General features: G+C 44.0%; 1 protein-coding gene across 1 annotated transcript in view; it reads right to left on the bottom strand.

Moving 5' to 3' along the window:
* Nucleotides 1-20,527, bottom strand: part of LOC126198932 (ionotropic receptor 93a) — a 151,910-nt gene extending 131,383 nt beyond the window's left edge. The window contains exons 1-4 of the mRNA XM_049935570.1: nt 20,396-20,527; nt 9,771-9,909; nt 7,925-8,001; nt 7,497-7,673 (exon numbers count right to left, since the gene is read on the bottom strand). Coding sequence (XP_049791527.1) covers nt 7,497-7,673; nt 7,925-8,001; nt 9,771-9,858 — 342 coding nt within the window. The 5' untranslated portion in view covers nt 9,859-9,909; nt 20,396-20,527. The remainder of the gene's footprint in view (nt 1-7,496; nt 7,674-7,924; nt 8,002-9,770; nt 9,910-20,395) is intronic.
* Between the last annotated feature and the right edge of the window lie 936 nt (nt 20,528-21,463).

The raw sequence follows: 21,463 nt of genomic DNA, 5'->3' as shown, positions 1-21,463 counted from the left end.
AATACTATGCTAAAACGGTGACGCAACAGGAATCACTCGTTTACGGGGACGATCATCGAAGAACTATTACCAATATCGCATCTTCCTGCGGTCAGTGTCGGCCATATATCACCCCCGTTAAGGTATTTGCACTCGAACATCGTTGAACACAGTTGCGTTCGAGAGTGTTTACCGACATCACGACAGTCGATATCGAAGGACGCATGCCATTTGCTTCTTTCAGCCGTTAATTGGCACGTGGTGTGCCGCACGGTACACCACCCCCACCTACCTACAAATAGCCAGGTCAACATGGTACATTGTAGTGAACCGGAAATACCCAACGAATGACAAAAAGTACGCAATACATTTGGCGGATTCGCCCATGTGTCAGCAATGCGGCATGCTGGATACGGACGACCACCGGCTGGTCTGCGGCGACTAGTTGGCTGTATGGACTCCAGCAAGGATGGTAATAGCTTTCATGCGGCGCACTATATATACAGCAATATCTTCCGATATGGTATTTTTTTCCAGAGGAGACGTATTTTCCGCGTCATAAGACGAACGCAGTGGCGTTGATCACAGGTATGACGGTTCATTACATGTATAGAGACACACGTCTGAACGTACACCCGCCATATACTTGGGGTGTGCCGGGTGCGCAAAGATGAGCGGTGATGCTGTCGTTGTGTAACCGACCAAGTAAAGTGATCAGCTAAGGAAAACTACGCGAGTATGCGACCCAGGAAGAACTAACACTTGCACAGTTAGCAATGGAATGTTACTTCGAATTTTGTTTTAATATCTATAAATACTTTTTTAAGGGCGCCGAAGGTGGCCCCACTTTGACTTTGTTGTTATTTCATGCTGCATAGTAGGACGCAGCGAGGTTCCTTCCAGGACAGTTATAATGTATAAGCTCGTACTATGGTTTTGTGAATAATAAAGGTTTCTGTTTCTCCTACCTTCCTTAAAAAAATAGAGCGCAAAAAAAATGGCTAACGCACGTGCCTAGTAAGTATGGGACACGGGTTCCATTCCCAGCCTTGGTACAAATTTTCGCTCGCCGCTGAGTCTTTATACATAAGAAGTCCTTATAGCCAGATACATCTCTAGACAGCTGTAGCTTGTCTCAAGGAGTGTGAATGTTCGTTACGACGCCTTGCAGTAAAGTCCAGTTTCAACTTCACAATACAGACTCCTGATTGGCACATGCCGTCATTTTCGATAGTGCCAGCGCTTTTGCACTGTGCATACGTGCATAGCTTTTCAGTTGTCCATTTCAGAATCACGTCATGGAGTTGGAGAAATCTTCCGGTTCTAGCTGCCAGCCTCTTAGCGATTGGCTGAGGATTAGAGTGATAGAAGAGAGCTGGAGATCGTTTAGCGTTGTCGCGCATTTTTAATTAGGCGGAAATCGGAATCTCTACACTCATTGAGCAATGCTTTCCAGTTTCGGTGGCAAGATAGACGGGTTGCAGACGACTCCTAGAGAAAACACTTTGTTTAAGTCTTCGTTCAGTGATGACTTTGCTTTAGGCTTTTGTAAAGTACACTTCCGCTCAGGGTCTACATAAACGCCTCAAATTTTTAGGGCAGGAGAGATGATAGGTGAAACGAGCCTTGCTATTGTTGGAAAGGGTTGTGTACTTAAGCACTAAGTACTAAAGGAGGTCTGAAATCATATCTTCTAGCCGTTGCTGTCGCCAGCCTTCCCCTCAGGAAGCGAATCAACGATCTTGAAGTCACACGTTCAGCTAGTTGAACTCAATGTGCCTTTTGGCAACCTAATGGTGTTCACTCTTATTTTTCCGTGTATTTTCTAAACTTAATTAACAACTTACGCAGTCGCTGACCGTATCCACGTGTAATTACGAGGCTGTGTTTTTTCCTCCCCACCTACCTGTGTCAAGGTGAGTTTCATCCCCTTATCTTATTATCTTATCTTATTATCAATGGCTTTTTAAGACGTCAGTGAGTAACTTTCAAGTTGAATCTCAACAAATCTATTTGTTATAGCGTCCATTTGTTTCCACCCATGGCTAGAAGATCCATCCTCCATTAACATGCCTGTGTGACTAAGGCACCCTTTTGTTCCATGCTTAATTGGGACACCCTTTTAATATCCATTTAAATAAGATGTTTCCCGTTAGGCGACAGTATCGTTCTTTTCAGTTAATTTACATGGTAATTTGGAGTGGTTCCTCACTCTGTTGGGCACCAGAAGTTACTTTTGTGCATCTTACCGATATGCTCCGACTACAACCGACATCCCAAACTTCCATCATTTTATGGGGGGGGGGGGGGGATATCAGCGAGAAACACCCTTATTATTATGTTTCAAGTTTGTTCGATGTCGCTACGAGCTGTCATTCTCAGATACTGGATAAATATAATATGGATAATTTGATCGCCGTGAATTAGGTTGCCGCAAGTCATATACACTGTTTCTAACTGTAATACTTGCCTTACTGTGTAAAACCTTTAACGTAAGATTATAGCTCTTAATGAGTAAATTATGACAGCATTTAAAATTTTTACGCTCGGTCAATAACTATATGAAATATTGAAAATCAAATTTTCCTTATTCCTAGAAGTTATTAGATAGCAAAACTGCAACGGGGACCGGGCATCGTGTTAGCGGTTCAATAATATAAATAATCTGTTCACAGCATGACAAACGTTTGTCAGGGAATTACTGCCTTGCGTTGCGCAACGAGAAAAATTTATGGCTGACATTCAATCGCAAGAAAACACTATACTTGTACGACTTTATCTGAAACAGACATGATAAAATATTCAAATGACTGCTTTTTCCGTTTCTCTTTTCCTCTCACCCTAAAGCATAGTGCTGAATTATCGACTGTGTGTTCGATGGCTACTCGTTGCAAGGCACACACAGAAACTCTGGAAATTTAATACAGAAGAGTATATGTACATCTACATCATATTCCGCAAGAAAACTAGAGGTGTGAGGTGGAGGGTACTTGTGGTACCACGAACTGATCGCCCCTTTCCTGTTCATCTCCTGATGGCGCGTGGGAAGAATGGCTGTAGGTAAGCCTCTGAATTAGCTCTCATTTCTCGAATTTTCTTGTCTAGTTACGCCTAGGTATTTTATGGTAGATGCTGGTTCCAGCAATTTGTCATCAATAGTGTAGTCGTACAGTAGTGGATTTCTTTTATTATATATGCGCAATATGTTAAATTTATTTACGTTCTGGGTCAACTGAGAGAGCCTGCGTCATCATCTGTCCCCTACAGACCGTTCTGTAAATCGATACTCTCATCTGGCGTTGCTGTCCTCTTATAGACAACCATATCAATCTTTGAACAGTCTTAAGGAACCTCCGACGCTTTTTGCTAGATCATTTATATTCACATACACTGTGTACAGTAACGGTTCTGTCACACTTCCTTAGGGTACTGAAGAATTAACCTTTACATCTGTCGCTTTTGTTGTGTTAAAAGCAACGTGTTGAGCTTTATGTGTAAGAAGTCTTGAATACAGTCGCAAATCTGGTCCGATATTCGGTAGACTCATATTTTTTTCATTAAATGTCAATGTCAGATGCCTTCCTGCAGGCAAGGAACACCGCATCAACCTGAGGGCTGTTTTCAAGAGCGCTATGGATCTCTTGGAGAAACAGAACGAACTGAGTTTCGCAAGATCTCTGATTGCGGATTGCATGTTGATGTTTAGAGAGAAGATTTTAGTTCCCCAACAGCGTCATAATTCTTGAACACAAGACATGTTCCATAATTCTGCAACAGATTGACTTTAGCGATATAGGCTTATAATTACTTGCCTCTGCCCCGCGACCCTTCATGAAAACGGGAATGACTTGCGCTTTTTTCCAGTCGATAGGTACTCTTCGTTGTTCGAGCGATGTGCGGCTTATCCCTGTACATCAATGACACCTTCAAGGACACCACTTATTTTGCACCATACATTAAGTCTCTCATTCGCGTTGATCTTCCTCCTGTTCCTCGTGTACAAAGAAAATGGCTTGTCAGTTGTAACGACTGCAGTACCAAACTCTTGTTAGGAATCACTCCAATAGAAAACGTACGAAAGCTTATAATTTCTCTCTCATTATAGCTCTCCAATCCTCCAAGGGCTGAATCTCCTCTTCGTAGTATAGCGATTGTAAGGCATGAATTACCACTAACAACCTCTGTAGTAGTAGAAGAGAAATTAATCTTGCAGCCTACAAAAGTAATCGGACCTACAAGTAGTTGTTGTTGTGCAGTCTGCTTCGGTTTAAGATCAAATGTATCTACATTCTTGTAGATCGGTAGTCTCGATCTTCTGGTATATCTTCTCCTTCGGTAAGGCATGGCTGTCTGTACTGTGCGGCTGCCTCGAGTCGAATGAGCGTGCAGCTGCCTCAGCAATGGGTGCGGGCCCCCTTCATGCGGGCTATGACGCAGCGGCTGACGCCGCTGCTGATAAGAACACGCAGCAGCCAATCAGCGCCAGGCCGGATGGGCGTTGCCCGACCGGAAGTACCCTTTAGCAGCGGATCGCGCTTAGTTAGAACTAGAGCGCGATCCTCAGCTACTGACTCGCCAGCGACTAAGTCCCGTTCAAGGTCACCCGCCTTTCGTAGCTGCAGTGGTTAAGTGAAGACAGCTCATTCGACTCGAGGCAGCCACACAGTACAGACAGCCTTAGCGAAGGAGAAGATATACCAGAAGATCGAGACTACCGATCTACAAGAATGTAGATACATTTGATCTTAAACCGAAGCAGACTGCACAACAACAACTACTTGGAGGTCCGATTACTTTTGTAGGCTGCAAGATTAATTTCTCTTCTACTACTACAGAGGTTGTTAGTGGTAATTCATGGTTTACAATCGCTATACTACGAGGAGGAGATTCAGCCTTTGGAGGATTGGAGAGCTATAATGATAGAGACATTATAAGCTTTCGTACGTTTTCTATTCCTAACAAGAGTTATGGTACTGCAGTCATTACAACTGACAAGCCATTTTCTTTGTACACGAGGAACAGGAGGAAGATCAACGTGAATGAGAGACTTAATGTATGGTCCAAAAAAAGTGGTGTCCTTGAAGGTGTCATTGATGTACAGGGAGATGTTATTGTATATTATCATACTTAATATACAATAGAATGTTGCTAGAATACAATGTTGCTAGAAGGGGAGCAGTTCTTTCTCACAGTCTTTGTAGAATCTTATACACTCATGTTCATAAATTAAGGATAATGCTAATACATGGCGAAACAAGGCTCTGGTGGGCGGTTTGCGGGTTTAAATCACCTCGGGGTATGACCATGAGGTGCATCTGAACTGCGGTCGTCGCACGGTGGCGCTGGCAGCAGTCCACATACGCAGAGGTGGGTTGATGCATGTCAGAGTGCGGTGCAGCCAGTAAGTGCGCAGACGTTTTCAGACGTGCTAGTGGTGACTGTGTGTTGAAACTGGCTCAATGAACACATATTGATGACGTTATGAGAGGTACAATACTAGGACGACTGGAGGCTGGTCAAACACAGCAGGTCATAGCACGGATCCTCCGTGTGCCACAAAGTGTGATCTCAAGATTATGGCAACGATTCCAGCAGAGAGGAAACGTGTCCAGGCGCTACAGTACGGGACGTCCACAGTGTACAACACCACAAGAAGACCGATATCTCACCATCAGTGCCCGCAGACGGCCACGGAGTACTGCAGGTAGCCTTGCTCGGGACCTTACCGCAGTCACTGGAGCAGTTGTCTCCAGACACACAGTCTACAGACGACTGAACAGACATGGTTTATTCGCCTGGAGACCTGCAAGGTGCATTCCACTGACCCCTGGACACAGGAGAGCCCGTAAAGCCTGGTGTTAAGAACACAGTACGTGGTCATCGGAACAGTGGTCCCAGGTTATGTTCACGGATGAGTGCAGGTATAGTCTGAACAGTGATTCTCGCCAGGTTTTCATCTGGCGTGAACCAGGAACCAGATACCAACCCCTTAATGTCCTTGAAAGGGACCTGTATGGAGGTGGTGGTTTGATGGTGTGGGGTGGGATTACGATTGGTGCACGTACACCCCTGCATGTCCTTGACGCAGAGGTCATGTGTATCGGGACGTCATTTTGCACCAATATGTCCGCCTTTTCAGGGGTGCAGTGGGTCCCATGTTCCTCCTGTTGGATGATAACGCACGGCCCCACCGAGCTGCGATAGTGGAGGAGTACCTTTAACAGAAGATATCAGGCGAATGGAGTGGCCTGTCTGTTCTCCAGACCTAAACGCCATCGAGCACGTCTGGGATGCTATCGGTCGACGTATCGCTGCACGTCTTCAAACCCCTACGACACTTCAGGAGCTCCAACAGGCACTGGTGCAGCTATACCCCACTAGCTGCTCGACCACCTGATCCAGAATATACCAACCAGTTGTGCGGTCTGTGTACGTGTGCATGGTGATCATATCCCATATTAATGTCGGGGTACATGCGCAGTAAACAGTGGCGTTTTGTAGCACAAGTGTTTCGGGGCGGTCTTCTCAACTTATCACCAACACCGCGGACGTACGGATCTCTGTCGTGTGTGTTCCCTATGTGCCTATGCTATTAGGGCGAGTTTTGTGTAGTGCTGCGTTTTGCGGCACCACAATCTGGAATTATCCTTAATTTATGAGCATGAGTGTAGGTATCTCATGTGGTCTAGATGCCTTTGCACTACTTAGCGAATGTGCTTGCTTTTCTGCTCTGCGATCGTTCATCTCAGTATCTGCCATTTCGACGTCCGTATGAAGAAGGGAAGGAGGGATCATGTTACGATCTTGCGCGGCGAAACAATTTTGGAAGACCGAATTCAGTATTTCTGCCCTCTCTCTGTTATCTTCAGTTTCGGTGCCTCTATAGTCGCTGAATGAATGAATAGAAGATTTTGAACCGCTTACTGTTTTTTGCGTAGGAGCAAAACCTTTTAACGTTTTCACTCAGATCGGTTGACAAAATTTTACTTTCAAAGTCACTGAAAGCTCTTCTTACTTTGGTTTTCACTTAGTTCAACTTTTATATTCAGCTAGGTTCTGACTTCTCTTGAATCTGTGATGACGCTCTCTTTGGTTACTTAGTAGTTTTATAACACAGCTATTAAATCACGGGTCTTTCCCGTACCTTACGACTTTGCTCGGAATATACTGGTCTAAGGCATACTGAACGCTGGTTTTGAGCTTTTCCCGCTTGTGCTCCACATCTTCGTCCTCAGAACCAAATATGTGGCGCTGACCGCTCACATACTCTGCAGTCTTGTCAGCCTCGCTAAGCAAAACTATTTTCCTACCTATCCAAACATGCCTTGTAAAACACGTGCTCGTAGTAGCTAACATAGACTTATGACCACTCATACCTTCCTCTACGTTAACTGATTCGATAACGCGTCAAGGATACCAACTCACGAATTACTACGATTTCCAAAAAATAATATTTTCTATTCTTCTGATAGGGTATAAATAGTGGTTGTAACTATTCATAATAACTTAATGCTTACCTTCTTGTGCACAAGACCAATGATTCCGTGATTTTCGTCTCCTAGTATGTTTGACTCCGGCTTCACCACTTCGTAGCTGAAGCCCAACTTATGCTTCAGAATATCCACTATCTCAAAAATGACTCCTTGTCCAACCAGAGCGCCGTCAGTATTATTGGTCAGCGTCAACGGAGGATTCTGAAACACAAGAGAAAGAACAGTAGGCTCAGGATGAGGCGGGCACTCGTCATATCAGAAATAAAAAGAGAAAGAATATCGCTTCCGAATGTATAAGTACAGATATAACTTTTAACAGAGAAAATCACGTAAAGAAAAGAAAACGAGGAAGAGAAGTTAGTAACACGTAGAATTTATGCCTTGACAGTTTGTCAAGTGGAAAGTAGCAAATAAATATTTATAAAACATTCCAAATGTAGACGATTACTTACTTCCAACGTCCCTATTCTGATAGTCTTCCCCTCCATTAGCTTCGGTGTTCGAAGGATGCATCCGGGATCCGGCTCACCTAGCGCAGAAAATTATAATTATATTAATACCGTCAGCTGCTGACGGGCGTTGATATAGATCAACGGGGACGGGTGAAAATGTGTGCCCCGACCGGTACTCGAACCCGGGATCTCCTGCTTACATGGCAGACGCTCTATCCCCCTTTTTTTTTATCGTGTTTGATCGTTGTGTATGTCACATGACATCCAGTCAAGTTCGTTTGTTGATCCTTGGACTCAGTTTTTTTATTACAGAGGCCAAACAGCTCTCTGACCGAACACGCTGAGCTACCGTGCCGGCGTCTGAGCCACCGAGGGCACAGTGGATAGGGCGACTGCAGGGATTATCTCGCGCACGCCTCCCGCGAGACCCACATTCTCACCTTGAATGTCCACACACTACATTCTTAGTGTCCCACCCCAACGCACTAATTACTCGTGGAAGACATTCTTCCAAGTCCCTTAAGAGTTCGGGGAATATGTGTGCATCGGCACAGAAGAAGAAGGTCATGGTCGGTACTGCCAGAAGTATATACTTATATGGATATGGTGTCTGTTCTTTCGGAACAGAAAAGGTAAAGGTAAAGGTCGAATATTTTTATTGGCATTAGAACTAATCTGATTTTACGCTAGCCTTACAACATAAATTACTTCGTCATTTGTTCGAGTAAATTGGAAATTCATTATTGCTTTATGCATTTTCCACTGTGTGATTCAAGTGATGTCGACAGCATAACACCGATTTCGTGGACGAGTCCTTCACAGTTAGCTGATGTGATCTCACTGGCAGATTAAAACTATGTGCCAGAACAGGCATCGCACTCAGACCATTACTCGAGAGCTGAAGGCGGCACGGAAGGGCCTAGGTTCGAGACCTGTTCCTAATCAGTTTTAATCAGTCTTTATTGATAACACAAATACTCCTGACTGCCAGAAAAAGGATTATTGTGTGTTGTTACCTTGATACTTCAAAAATGTTTCTCATCTGTTAATAGTGTCTGTGGTAAAATGTCTATTGCGCAGTATAGTGTTTCAAATTTGTAATTGTCGTCATCCAGAACAAATGATAAGAATAGAACTGTATGTAAAAGAGAATTCACTGCCAATAAACCACTGTGTGGCAAAGATTTAGTGCTACACTAACGAGTCAAAACATTATGGCCATCTGCTCAGTAGCTTATTTGTCCGTGTTTGGAACGAAATACATCACTGATTCTGAATATCAGGGATCCGACAATTTGTTGGTAGATTTGTGGAGCTATGTGACATTAGATGTCTACGCACAAGTCATGTAATTCTTGTAAATAAACAGCCGCTGATTTGCTTACGCAGTGATGGCGCCCGATAGCTACGCAGGTGGGTTTCATAGGATTTGCATTGGGCAAATTTGGTCGCCGAGACATCACCGTGAGTTCACTGTAGTACTCCTCAAACCACTGTTCTGGTTCCGAGACACCGACAATTACTGCTGAATGTTGGCATCGCCGTCGGGGAAGACATCAAGCATGGAAGGATGCCGGTGGTTCGCAGCTGTCAGCGTGTCTTCGATTACTACCACAGGTCGCATACAATCGCAGGAGAGGTTTCATCACAACGAAACAAAACTTATGCATTTCAATAAAACCATTGTTTTTTTCGAATGCTACGTAACGGAAGTAAATGAAGGCATAATCTCACATTTATGAATACGATACCAGTCATTCTTCATCAACCATGTTGCGAATCTAATCGGTAAGCTGCTAAGAAAGTCGTAGTAATTTGTCGCTTATCTAGGCTATAGCCACCTTACCTTCGGGCACCTCCATCTTGGTGCCATTGTGCAGGTAGTTGGAACATACGGTGGTTACCACCATCTTTAAGACGGACGAAATGTTCATACCGGTGCTCTCGGATTTTGAAGTAGTCACTTGCTTCGAACAGTACTTCCCCTGTGGGGCAAACAAACAAAGGTTTAGTGCAGAGAAAGTAGTGTTCAGCATACTTAGAGCCTTATGAAGTAACGACACCGTTTAAACATTAACAAAAGACCTTATAGGCGGAATAGGTTGCGAAATCGTAATGTTGGTCTTTTCTGTTTCAGGACAACTGCGATGCTATATGGCTGTTGTGATATAATTTTATAAATCTGCCGCATTCCATGTGTCACCGCCATTTATCATTGAAGTTAAATTTCCTGCACTGGGTCGACAATTGCTCGGCTGCTGTCGATCGTAGCTCTTTTAACGACTAACCGCAAATTACGTCATATTAATAGCAAATCCAAATGTTTCATGACGTACATCGGTAACTACAGCATATTGTATATTGGTATTTTCTGGTTTGATTCAGACATAACACGATGCATACATAGATGGTTCAAATGGCCCTGAGCACTATGGGATTTAACTTCTGAGGTCATCAGTCCCCTAGAACTTAGAACTACTTAAACCTAACTAACCTAAGGACATCACACACATCCATGCCCGAGGCAGGATTCGAACCTGCGACCGTAGCGGTCGCGCGGTTCCAGACTGTAGCGCCTAGAACCGCTCGGCCACCCGGCCGGCGCATAGATAGACATCCTGAATATCAAGACATGAAACCCATTCACACTTTCAGATATTCGAATATAGGAATGCCGTTATCCGTGCCTAATAATAGGGTTTGTGGGGGAACTACTTTGTTAAATAATTTACCCCGCATGTGATATTTCGAAATAATATGTACTGTAAATGAGAGCTCCTGAAGTCAAAGCAGACCGTCGGAATACCCGGGTATACTCACCTGGATAACTAGATCTACATTTACACTCCACAAACCAAATTATAGTGTATGACGGAGATACTTCTGGTACCACTATACGAGGTGTGTGGGAAAAATAATGAGACTGGCAACACTGCGAGCGATCTGGCAACTCTGAGTTGTTCTGCTTGCATACACCGGTGTGTTCACCCCTTCCAGATACTCAGTCCGAGTTCCAGCTCCGTATAGCCATCAAGTGATTTTTGAGAGCTCCACCAGTGAAGTCGTATTTTTGTCGTGTGTTATGAGAATGGAACAGCGGGTTTTAGAGCAACGTTGTGCCATCAAGTTTTGGCTTAAACTTGGGGAATCCGGACGTGTGACCTCTGAAAAGTTGAAACATGCTTATGGGAAACATCCCTTATAAAGAACGCAAGGTTTTCGCTAGCATAAATCATTTTTTGGAAGGGTGACGATGCGGTCTGCCGAGCGCTGTTGGCGAGCGGGGTGCACCGAGCCCTTGTGAGGCAAACTGAGGAGCTACTTGATTGAGAAGTATCGGCTCCGGTCTCATAAACTGACTTATGGCTGGGAGAGCGGTGTGCTGACCACATGCCCCTGCATATCCGCATCCAGTGACACCTGTGGGCTGATGATGACACGGCGGCCGGTCGGTCCTGTTGGGCCTTCCAAGGCCTGTTCGGACGGAGTGTAGTTTAGGTTTTTTAGACCTTCAGCTTCAAAAACCGACGAAAACGTCGAACTTGTGCGTGCTCTTGTGAGATTGTTCCTCCAAGACAATCTAACGATAGGTGTTTTCCAAAGATGTCTTGTCAAGGATCAGGAAAAGGGTGAATCGAATGAGACTGAACATTTCAGAGAAGTGTACGTTGCGTCATGACAACGCCCGATGCCACACGGCCACATAGATTTTTAACCTCAAAAGGCTTTCCGGTTATTCTGCAGCCCCCCCCCCCCTATTCATCAGGTCTGAGTCTTTGTGACTTTTTTATTTCCCAGAAATTGAAATATGGCTTAAAATGGCGTCATTTTGGGACTCTGGAAAACATTCAAAAGAATGTGACCGACATTTAAAAGGCCTTACCAGTTGAAGTCTTTCAACGCTGCTACCAAGACTGGGAACAACGACTTCACTGGTTTATACCAGTCGAATGGAACTACACTCCTGGAAATTGAAATAAGAACACCGTGAATTCATTGTCCCAGGAAGGGGAAACTTTATTGACACATTCCTGGGGTCAGATACATCACATGATCACACTGACAGAACCACAGGCACATAGACACAGGCAACAGAGCATGCACAATGTCGGCACTAGTACAGTGTATATCCACCTTTCGCAGCAATGCAGGCTGCTATTCTCCCATGGAGACGATCGTAGAGATGCTGGATGTAGTCCTGTGGAACGGCTTGCCATGCCATTTCCACCTGGCGCCTCAGTTGGACCAGCGTTCGTGCTGGACGTGCAGACCGCGTGAGGCGACGCTTCATCCAGTCCCAAACATGCTCAATGGGGGACAGATCCGGAGATCTTGCTGGCCAGGGTAGTTGACTTACACCTTCTAGAGTACGTTGGGTGGCACGGGATACATGCGGACGTGCATTGTCCTGTTGCAACAGCAAGTTCCCTTGCCGGTCTAGGAATGGTAGAACGATGGGTTCGATGACGGTTTGGTTGTACCGTGCACTATTCAGTGTCCCCTCGACGATCACCAGTGGTGTACGGCCAGTGTAGGAGATCGCTCCCCACACCATGATGCCGGGTGTTGGCCCTGTGTGCCTCGGTCGTATGCAGTCCTGATTGTGGCGCTCACCTGCACGGCGCCAAACACGCATACGACCATCATTGGCACCAAGGCAGAAGCGACTCTCATCGCTGAAGACGACACGTCTCCATTCGTCCCTCCATTCACGCCTGTCGCGACACCACTGGAGGCGGGCTGCACGATGTTGGGGCGTGAGCGGAAGACGGCCTAACGGTGTGCGGGACCGTAGCCCAGCTTCATGGAGACGGTTGCGAATGGTCCTCGCCGATACCCCAGGAGCAACAGTGTCCCTAATTTGCTGGGAAGTGGCGGTGCGGTCCCCTACGGCACTGCGTAGGATCCTACGGTCTTGGCGTGCATCCGTGCGTCGCTGCGGTCCGGTCCCAGGTCGACGGGCACGTGCACCTTCCGCCGACCACTGGCGACAACATCGATGTACTGTGGAGACCTCACGCCCCACGTGTTGAGCAATTCAGTGGTACGTCCACCCGGCCTCCCGCATGCCCACTATACGCCCTCGCTCAAAGTCCGTCAATTGCACATACGGTTCACGTCCACGCTGTCGCGGCATGCTACCAGTGTTAAAGACTGCGATGGAGCTCCGTATGCCACGGCAAACTGGCTGACACTGACGGCGGCGGTGCACAAATGCTGCGCAGCTAGCGCCATTCGACGGCCAACACCGCGGTTCCTGGTGTGTCCGCTGTGCCGTGCGTGTGATCAGTGCTTGTACAGCCCTCTCGCAGTGTCCGGAGCAAGTATGGTGGGTCTGACACACCGGTGTCAATGTGTTCTTTTTTCCATTTCCAGGAGTGTATTTTGAAGGGGGCAATATTGTTGTTTGGAAAAAATAAAAGATCAGTCTCATTAGTTTTCTCACACACCTCGTACCTTCCTGCTTTCCCTGTTCCATGTGCATAAGAAGAATGGCGCGTGGGAAGATTGACTGATAAGGCCTCTAACTTCCCTGGTATTCTCTTTTCGCGAGATGTGTATGGATGGAAGTAATACGTTGCTCTTTTTTCCCCGTGATGCATAACGCCTCTCTTGTAGCGCCTGACATTGGAATTTGGTGACCACGTTTGTAACGCTTTCACGCCGACTAAACGATCCCGTGACGGAACGCGGCGCTCTTCGTTGGATCTTCTGCATCTCTTCTGCCAATCCAACCTTGTAAGGCTTCCAGACTGATGAACAATACTCAAGAACCGGTCGAACAAGTGTTTTGTAAGCGACTTCTTTTATGCGTGAATTACTTAACCTTAAAATACAATCAGATTATGTTGAACTGATTGAAATATCATTATAAGAATATTAAATATTATATGGCTATTATATATACAAGTAATAGAATTTAAATGAAACTGTAGAGTACACACATACTCAGCAGAGGAAATACTGCCATTTTTATGTGTTTCACGACTACATTGCACTTAATTTTAACACGGCTTCTTGTTTGTTCGTTCGGTACAAATTTTGCAATTTATTTTAAACTAAATTCCCCATGAGGCAGAGACTTGCAACTTCCAAACTAGCTCATAGCTCGATGTCAATGCAATAATAACCCGCTTTCGTGTCTGGTGTGTGGCGGAGGATACGTTATGTACCACTGCCATTTCCTGTTCCACTTGCGAATCTTTCGTCGTAAGAACGGTTGCTGCTAAGTCCCCGTGTGAGCTAGATTCTCTAAAAGTTTTACCTTCGAGGTCTCTTCGTCATATAATAGTAGAAGGAGGATGACGACAAACTGAAAGAATCCAGAAATTTACATGTTGTCAGCTCATCAAAATGTTCGAAATCTATCGAAAAATTTGACAAACACAAGACAAAAGAAAGAAAATAATAGTTTAAATAAACAATCTTTCAATAAAATGTTTATAAAACGCACTAAGAGGTATAAAATAATTTCTCCTAGCTCCATACATATTCCCAACTCCATACAGGTAGTCCTTAAAACTTGAGCTTGTGAATTTTTAATAGCTATTGAAGAATTTAAAACTAAAAACGTGGAAAGCACACAATATACAACTGATGCATGAATAATTCACCTCCTTGCTATTATCTATTGGACATGCCCCACCTTTTTCGTTTCAAATTCTTCAAACATTTTCATAGCTATAAAAAGTTCATACGCACACATTTTCGGTACTATCTTTACGGGGTTAGGAATCTGCATGGCGTTAGTGAAAATTATTTTACATTCTTGACTCGTGTTAAAAAGTCTTACAATGAAAAAAGTTTTTATTTAAATAATTACCTATTGTAATATTATTCGATTTGCTCACAATGTGTGAGAACGTGCAATTCACGGCACTGTCTGTACTCGGATGTTAGAAATATTTATTTCAACCAACCATAGTTTTTAAGATGCTAGATTAAGTGTCTGCTTTTGTTCTGATGTGAATAAATTACGTACAGTAGTTTTACTTGCGCTAACAACGCGTATTTGGAAATGAAATTAAAAACATACTTGATCCAAAGTGCCCATAGTCTTGGGCGTGACTGTTGCCATTGAAAAAGGTAAGTACGACTATACGATATTAACTTGTAGTTTGTCCTGAAATGTACCTAGGCAAGGTAAGTAAGGGGTGAATAGGCGAAACAATTATATAATGGATTGTTTACGATAGTTTTCTTGAATAGAAAAAAGTACTTCGCGCAATGCGATCTTCATCGTAGGAAAAAGAACATTCGTGTTCATCTCCCGTTGGCGAAGTGACCATTAGAGACTAAAGATATGCTCGGACCTGGCATGGAAGAGGACGGAAATCGACGATGATGTTTTCATAGGAAACCGTGTGATTTAGGAAAACCATGAGTGTGGCATACTGCAGCAAGTGGGGAAGCTGTTAGTCATAGACAAGATATCGTGATACTGTTCACTGACAGAAGTAGTTGCAGAAGATGAGCAGGCATTGAGTACTCCAGCGCTGAATGAAATGGGATGTTTACAAGCTGATGACTGTGAAACGCACATAAACAAAAGGAAAATCAGAGTAAAATTGCGCGCGTCAGGTGCTCTTTGACATACTGTGTTCATTTACAGGTGGTGTGACAGCCACAGTATATGGGCTGCGTATATGGACGCACTCCGTTCCTCAATAATACGGCGGAGAACCGGTCGCAGCAATGAGTAGTACAGGATGATGACGAGGTATTCTAGTTAAAGAACGGAATCACGAAACCACCACAGACAACCACATTCGGTCAAATGACTATCCCTAAGTCACCTACGATTTAACAAAACCGTATAAAAAAAAGTGCATGTCAAAATAATTAAGGTGAACTGCTGCATACAGTCCTCATGGGTATCAATACATCTGGTTACAGGAAGTTTCCTTGGCGTCAAAACCGTCACTATTATCGTATACATTAGTACGTAATCTTCATGGTGGTGTTCTTAGAAAAAATCTGTTAAAATAGCTAAGTTTTACAAAGACATTTCAATAAAGGGGGAATATTTTGGAAATTACATTTTACGAAATAGTAAAAGGTTCAAAGGGCTCTGAGAACTATGGGACTCAACTTCTGAGGTCATTAGTCCCCTAGAACTTAGAACTAGTTAAACCTAACTAACCTAAGGACATCACAAACATCCATGCCCGAGGCAGGATTCGAACCTGCGACCGTAGCAGTCGCGCGGTTCCGGACTGAGCGCCTAGAACCGCTAGACCACCGCGGCCGGCAACGAAATAGTACAATATCGAAATGTTTTTAAGTAAACTCTCAAAGTTTTTAGCCTAGTCTGCTTTTATCGAACATTTCTTTCTTTATTATGTAAACAAAATTAACAAAGTTGTATTTCATTATTTCCTATAAGGTGGACTGTTTTACTGACAACTGAATAGACGTAATTGCCCGAATAGCACGAAAATCGGTAGATGTACATGTACAGACAAACAAATGATTACAATTTCAGATAATTTGGATAATTTACTGAAGAGAAATAGATTCACAGCTTGAGCAAGTTAATAACGCGTTGGCTCATCTCTGGTTCTTATGCAAGTTGTTATTCCTCTTGGCATTGATTGACAGAGTTACTGGATGTCCCTCCTGGGGGATATCGTGTCAAATACTGTTCAGCTGACGAATTAGATCGTCACAATTCCGTGCTAGTTGTAGGCCCTGCCCATACTGTTCCAAACGTTCTCAATTGGGGAGAGCTCCGACGACCTTGCTGGCCAAGGTAGGATTTAACAAGCACGGAGACAAGCAGAGGAAACTCTCGTTGTGTGCAGCGGGCATTGTCTTGCTGAAATGTAAACCCACTATGGCTACCCATGAAGCAACTTAATGGGGCATAGAACATTGTTGACGAACGCTGTAAGGGTGCTGCGGATAACAACTGAAGGCCTCCTCCAATGAAAAGAAATGTCACTCCAGACTATCACTCTTGCCACACCATTCGGTGTAAAAATATGGAACGAGCATCAGTGTGTTCTGGACTGTGTTCCAGTTGTAGTTTTAAGTGCGGGAACAAATTACTAAGGCAATTACGGACAGTTTACGGATGTGCATATTATGACAATGTTACCGAATTTTCTACACGCGGGAAATTTTTTTTTTTGGTATTGAAATTAGGTGAAAACATTATGTGGAACAAATCTTAACAATTTATCATATTTTCATCCACTCCAATCGGAACTCTCTCAGAGTTTCCGAACACGAGATGATTTTGGTTAAATATGACGCACAACGGTCCGCTCGCGCGTCAAATACTCTACCAAAGCGTTCGCCCCTGCGGTTTATTACGGGAAACAGATCGCCACATTTGTTACTGACCAGTTATTAATTTTTCTGATCTGCCTACATATCTACGAGGGCTGTCCAGAAAGTAAGTTCCGATTGATCGCGAAATGGAAACCAGAGTGAAAATCAGAAATGTGTTATTTGCAATGGTTAGCTACACCTTCCAGCTACTTCTCTACGTAGTCGCCGTTCTGACTTAGACATTTGTCGTAGCGTTGTACCAACTTTCCAATACCCTCATCATAGAAGGCAGCCGCCAGTGATTTCCGCCAATTCTCTACGCTGGTCTACAGCTCGTTTTCTGTGCCAAAATGTTGTCTTGATAGCCAGCGGTTCATGCGAGCAGAGATGAAGAACAGATGGAGACTATTACAGGCTGTATTGTTGGTAATCAAACATTTCGAATTGAAAGCAATGCAGGAGCGTCTTCATTGCCCCTGCAGAATGCGGCTGAGAATTGTCTTGAAGAAGAAACCGGACGACAGTTATGTAATGTTGGCTGCATAGCTTCAGGCGAAATTTCTCACCAGGCCCATGTACTTAGCGGGAGACACTATTTTCTAGACATGTTTGCGCGCTCACTGTGATCTCAGAAATGAGAAGAGTGACGTGATGCTATCTAGGGTCGTACTAGAGACACTGCCCAGCACATCTGTGCAAAGCTTTATCGGATTTTCACAGTCGTTTTCATTTCACGACCGATCGCAACTTACTTTCTGGACACCCCTCGTACAATGTAAAAAAAAAATTAAAAAAAATAAGATTTACACTGTAAGAAAACGTATCTTAAATGTCAACCGGTATTGGGAGAAAAAACAAAAGCTACCCAAAAAAACCAATATCTCAGTACTGCAGCAATATTTAGGAGACATGTTGAAAAATAATGCCTCCGAATTTTTGTATGTGAAAACTCACAGCTTTCTAAATAAAACAAATGTTATTAACATTCAACATCCTTGTTCTTCATGTCTGTATATTTATTTCTCAATACACTCTGGCGACGAACACATTCTCCCACCGACAGATCATTTTGTTGATGCCATCACTGTAGGAAGTTTGACTGTTGACGGAGCCACAGCCCTTTCTCTGTTTGCACCGCTTCGGCACTATCAAAGTAAAGTCCCCGAAGGTGTTTATTTATGTTTTGGGAAAAGATGAAAATCGGATGAGGCCAAGTCAGGACTACATGTAAAGTAATCGATGACAATGAACCCAGAACTTAGGATTGCTGCAGATGTCGCAGCCCTCGTGCGCAGCCTGACATAGCCATGCGGAAGGAGAGGGTGCTCCGTGTGTGGACGAACTCTTCGAACTCGAAACTCGAATACATCACGCTGTTTTTCAAGTAGCGACATAGTCACCGTTACACACCGCTATGTTCCACGCTAGAGTTCAGACCGCTCTAGTGCCAGAGGACTGCAAATATGTACGCGTGAAGGATAAAACAAAGAGTTTTCACATGAAAAATTCGGAGGCGTTACTTTCAGCATGCCCTCGTATTGTGTATGACGCAGATTAATTCCTAAGATGAACATTTTAGAAGTTAAGAAATTATAATATTATTATGTAGCTACATACAGTTGTCAATTACGCACTCTGAACATGCAGCTGAATCATCTGCCTGTGCTTCAGTTGTATGGCGGTAAAGGAAGAACTGCACTGGCCTCATTTCCATCACTGCGACAGATGTCTGAAATGTCACAGTCAATGTTGTTATTTAATGAAATAATCACTGGCTCCATTCTGCGGTTCTGAGATCTCTTGTAGCCCACCTCATTAGGTTGTTGTGGATTCTGGAATGGTGTCGCTATCCATGGTGCCATGTTACACACTGCATCTCCTAAAATTAAAGCATTATACTGATTTTCTGGTAGTATCTGGCATTAATGAGAGTATGTCCACATCCTAGCCGCGCGGGGTAGCCGAGCGGTCAGGGGCGCCTTGTCACCGTTCGCGCGGCTCCCCCCGTCGGAGGTTCGAGTCCTCCCTCGGGCATGGGTGTGTGTGTTGTCCTTTGTGTATGTTAGTTTAAGTTAGATTAAGTAGTGAGTAAGCTTAGGAACCGATGACCTCAGCAGTTTGGTCCTATAAGACCTTACCACAAATTTCCAAAAATTTTCCACATCCTAGCAACATGTATGGACCTAGGCCACGCAGCATGTCCACTAGTCAAAATTTTAGTACAATCACATTTATAGTGGGAAAGCCCTTTCCGTTACTACAACTCCATGTACAGCAGGTCTGTTATTGGCATGTGCATGAATGAGTTTTCTGCTGTATACTACAGATGGGCGAAGTCGTTCATCCTTGGGAACTAGTTCACTGTTCACTGGCGATCACTCTTTTCTGGTAACCCTTCATTTTTACTCGTTCACCGTTCATTGTGCATGGTATATGGTTCTTATAAAAACTTAAAAATTAGTAGCATAGGTGATGGAAGGCGCCAAGAGGGGGAACTTGCCCACCCGCTGGAGTACAGAGTTTATATTCATAACAGATTTCTCACACACTTGTAATTTTCGTGATTCAGCAAAACATCTCATTTCGCTAACTGTAGTGTTATGTGGCTGATCGCAGGGAAATAATATAACGTGGAGCACGAAAAACCCGGTCCCGAATACAGACTGCTCGCCAATTACGCACGAGTTGTTGACCGCTACGAGCAGAATAGGTAAACATGTAATAATTAGGCAGTGAAGAAATAACAAATAAGCTAACGCAAACAACTTCGAAACAATAGATGACGATTGGTAAGCGACAATGAGCAGTCTAGTCTCGGGGCCGATTTTTCGTGCGCCACCCTGTACCACTGAAATAATATTGTAGGAGTTATCATATTCTCTTTGCAAAATGTGACACCATACACTCGATTACGAAGCGCGGGCTTCATTCGGTTGTAAGTCGGTCTGCCTTCAATGAACATGCTCTTTCACCTTGGATCAAAAAAAGACGGAAAATGGCCACTCGTGCGTGCCCTGCCGATATCCTTTGCATGTGTAATAACAAAAAATCTTGTCTTTTACAAGTATTTCTTCTACTGTTTATCGAAATAGTGAAGTAAGCTGATACGCCGTTTTGTTACCTGAAAAGATGGATGTATTACATACCACTTAATTTCTGTGTAATTTACGTAATTATAAAATACATTTTACTTACCGATCGTGAACGCTGAATATAATACGAAAATAACTAGAAGTTCAGAGTTCAAAAAAGGTTTGAAACAGCTCTAGAATGGGCGTGTGAAGCGAACGACACGAACAACTCGATACTGAACTAACTATGAGCAGACGGCAGTGGAACTGCGACGAGTGGCCACGCGAAGAAGGACGAGTACGGCCGAGCGAGACCGAGACCGAGACAGGCGGGAAGATGGCGTTCGGTAACGATTCCACCGTTTCCCGTTACCGGGAACTATAAGTAGAAATCCGCGACCGAAGTGAACTATGCAAGACCGTTCCGTAGAATTCGTTCCTCGCTCGTTCCGTTCATCTTTGTGAGCCGTTGCTTTGGACCCGTTAGTTCGCAAACGACCCATCTCTGCTATATACCTAAGCCTTCTCCTGCATCTCCTTGAAAGAATGGGTTTGGTAAATAGCGCAAAAATGTTTTCATTTTCATTTCATTTGAAAGATCGCTCCCTCTTCTTTCATGAGTTTTGGGAAGGAAGTGCTTCGCCAGCCAAATAATTTTTTTTTTCTTGTTAAACCTGTATACAGTTCTACAGTTTCTCTATTCATCGTTTTATTTCTATGAAATCGGAGAATTGCTTTATTCATGTGAACCTGAGCATGTTCTCCGAAATTCGGAGAATAAAGTATTCTTCGTTTTATTCATACGACCCACTATGAAAAGCTGTACAATAGAAATTACCAAATTCCCCAATAATTTTAATCGAAATGAGGAGGGTGTGAAGCTAAATTGTATCTGGATTCTGGTGCTAAAGAAGGTGTGTATGCCATTCTTCCACCATGGGAAGCAACAGCGAACGAGAGCGACCTACAACGGCCATTGCACTAGAGTACTCAAATCAAGTGACGTCATGCCACTGCACAGAAGCACGTGGAAATGAAATTTTACTTCAGTCAGTAGCGAGGCAACGTGTACACCGGACCTTCGAAAAAGCTACAAGTCCCCTTGATGATGTCCGCAAACGGGATGAAACGTTCGGTGTCATCAAAAAGTTCACCCGGTCACAGCATAGTAGCCCGGAATATTTTAATAAGT

This window comes from Schistocerca nitens, chromosome 8, assembly GCF_023898315.1.
Source record: "Schistocerca nitens isolate TAMUIC-IGC-003100 chromosome 8, iqSchNite1.1, whole genome shotgun sequence".
Lineage (NCBI taxonomy): Eukaryota > Metazoa > Arthropoda > Insecta > Orthoptera > Acrididae > Schistocerca > Schistocerca nitens.
This window is presented reverse-complemented; position numbering and strand designations above follow the sequence as displayed.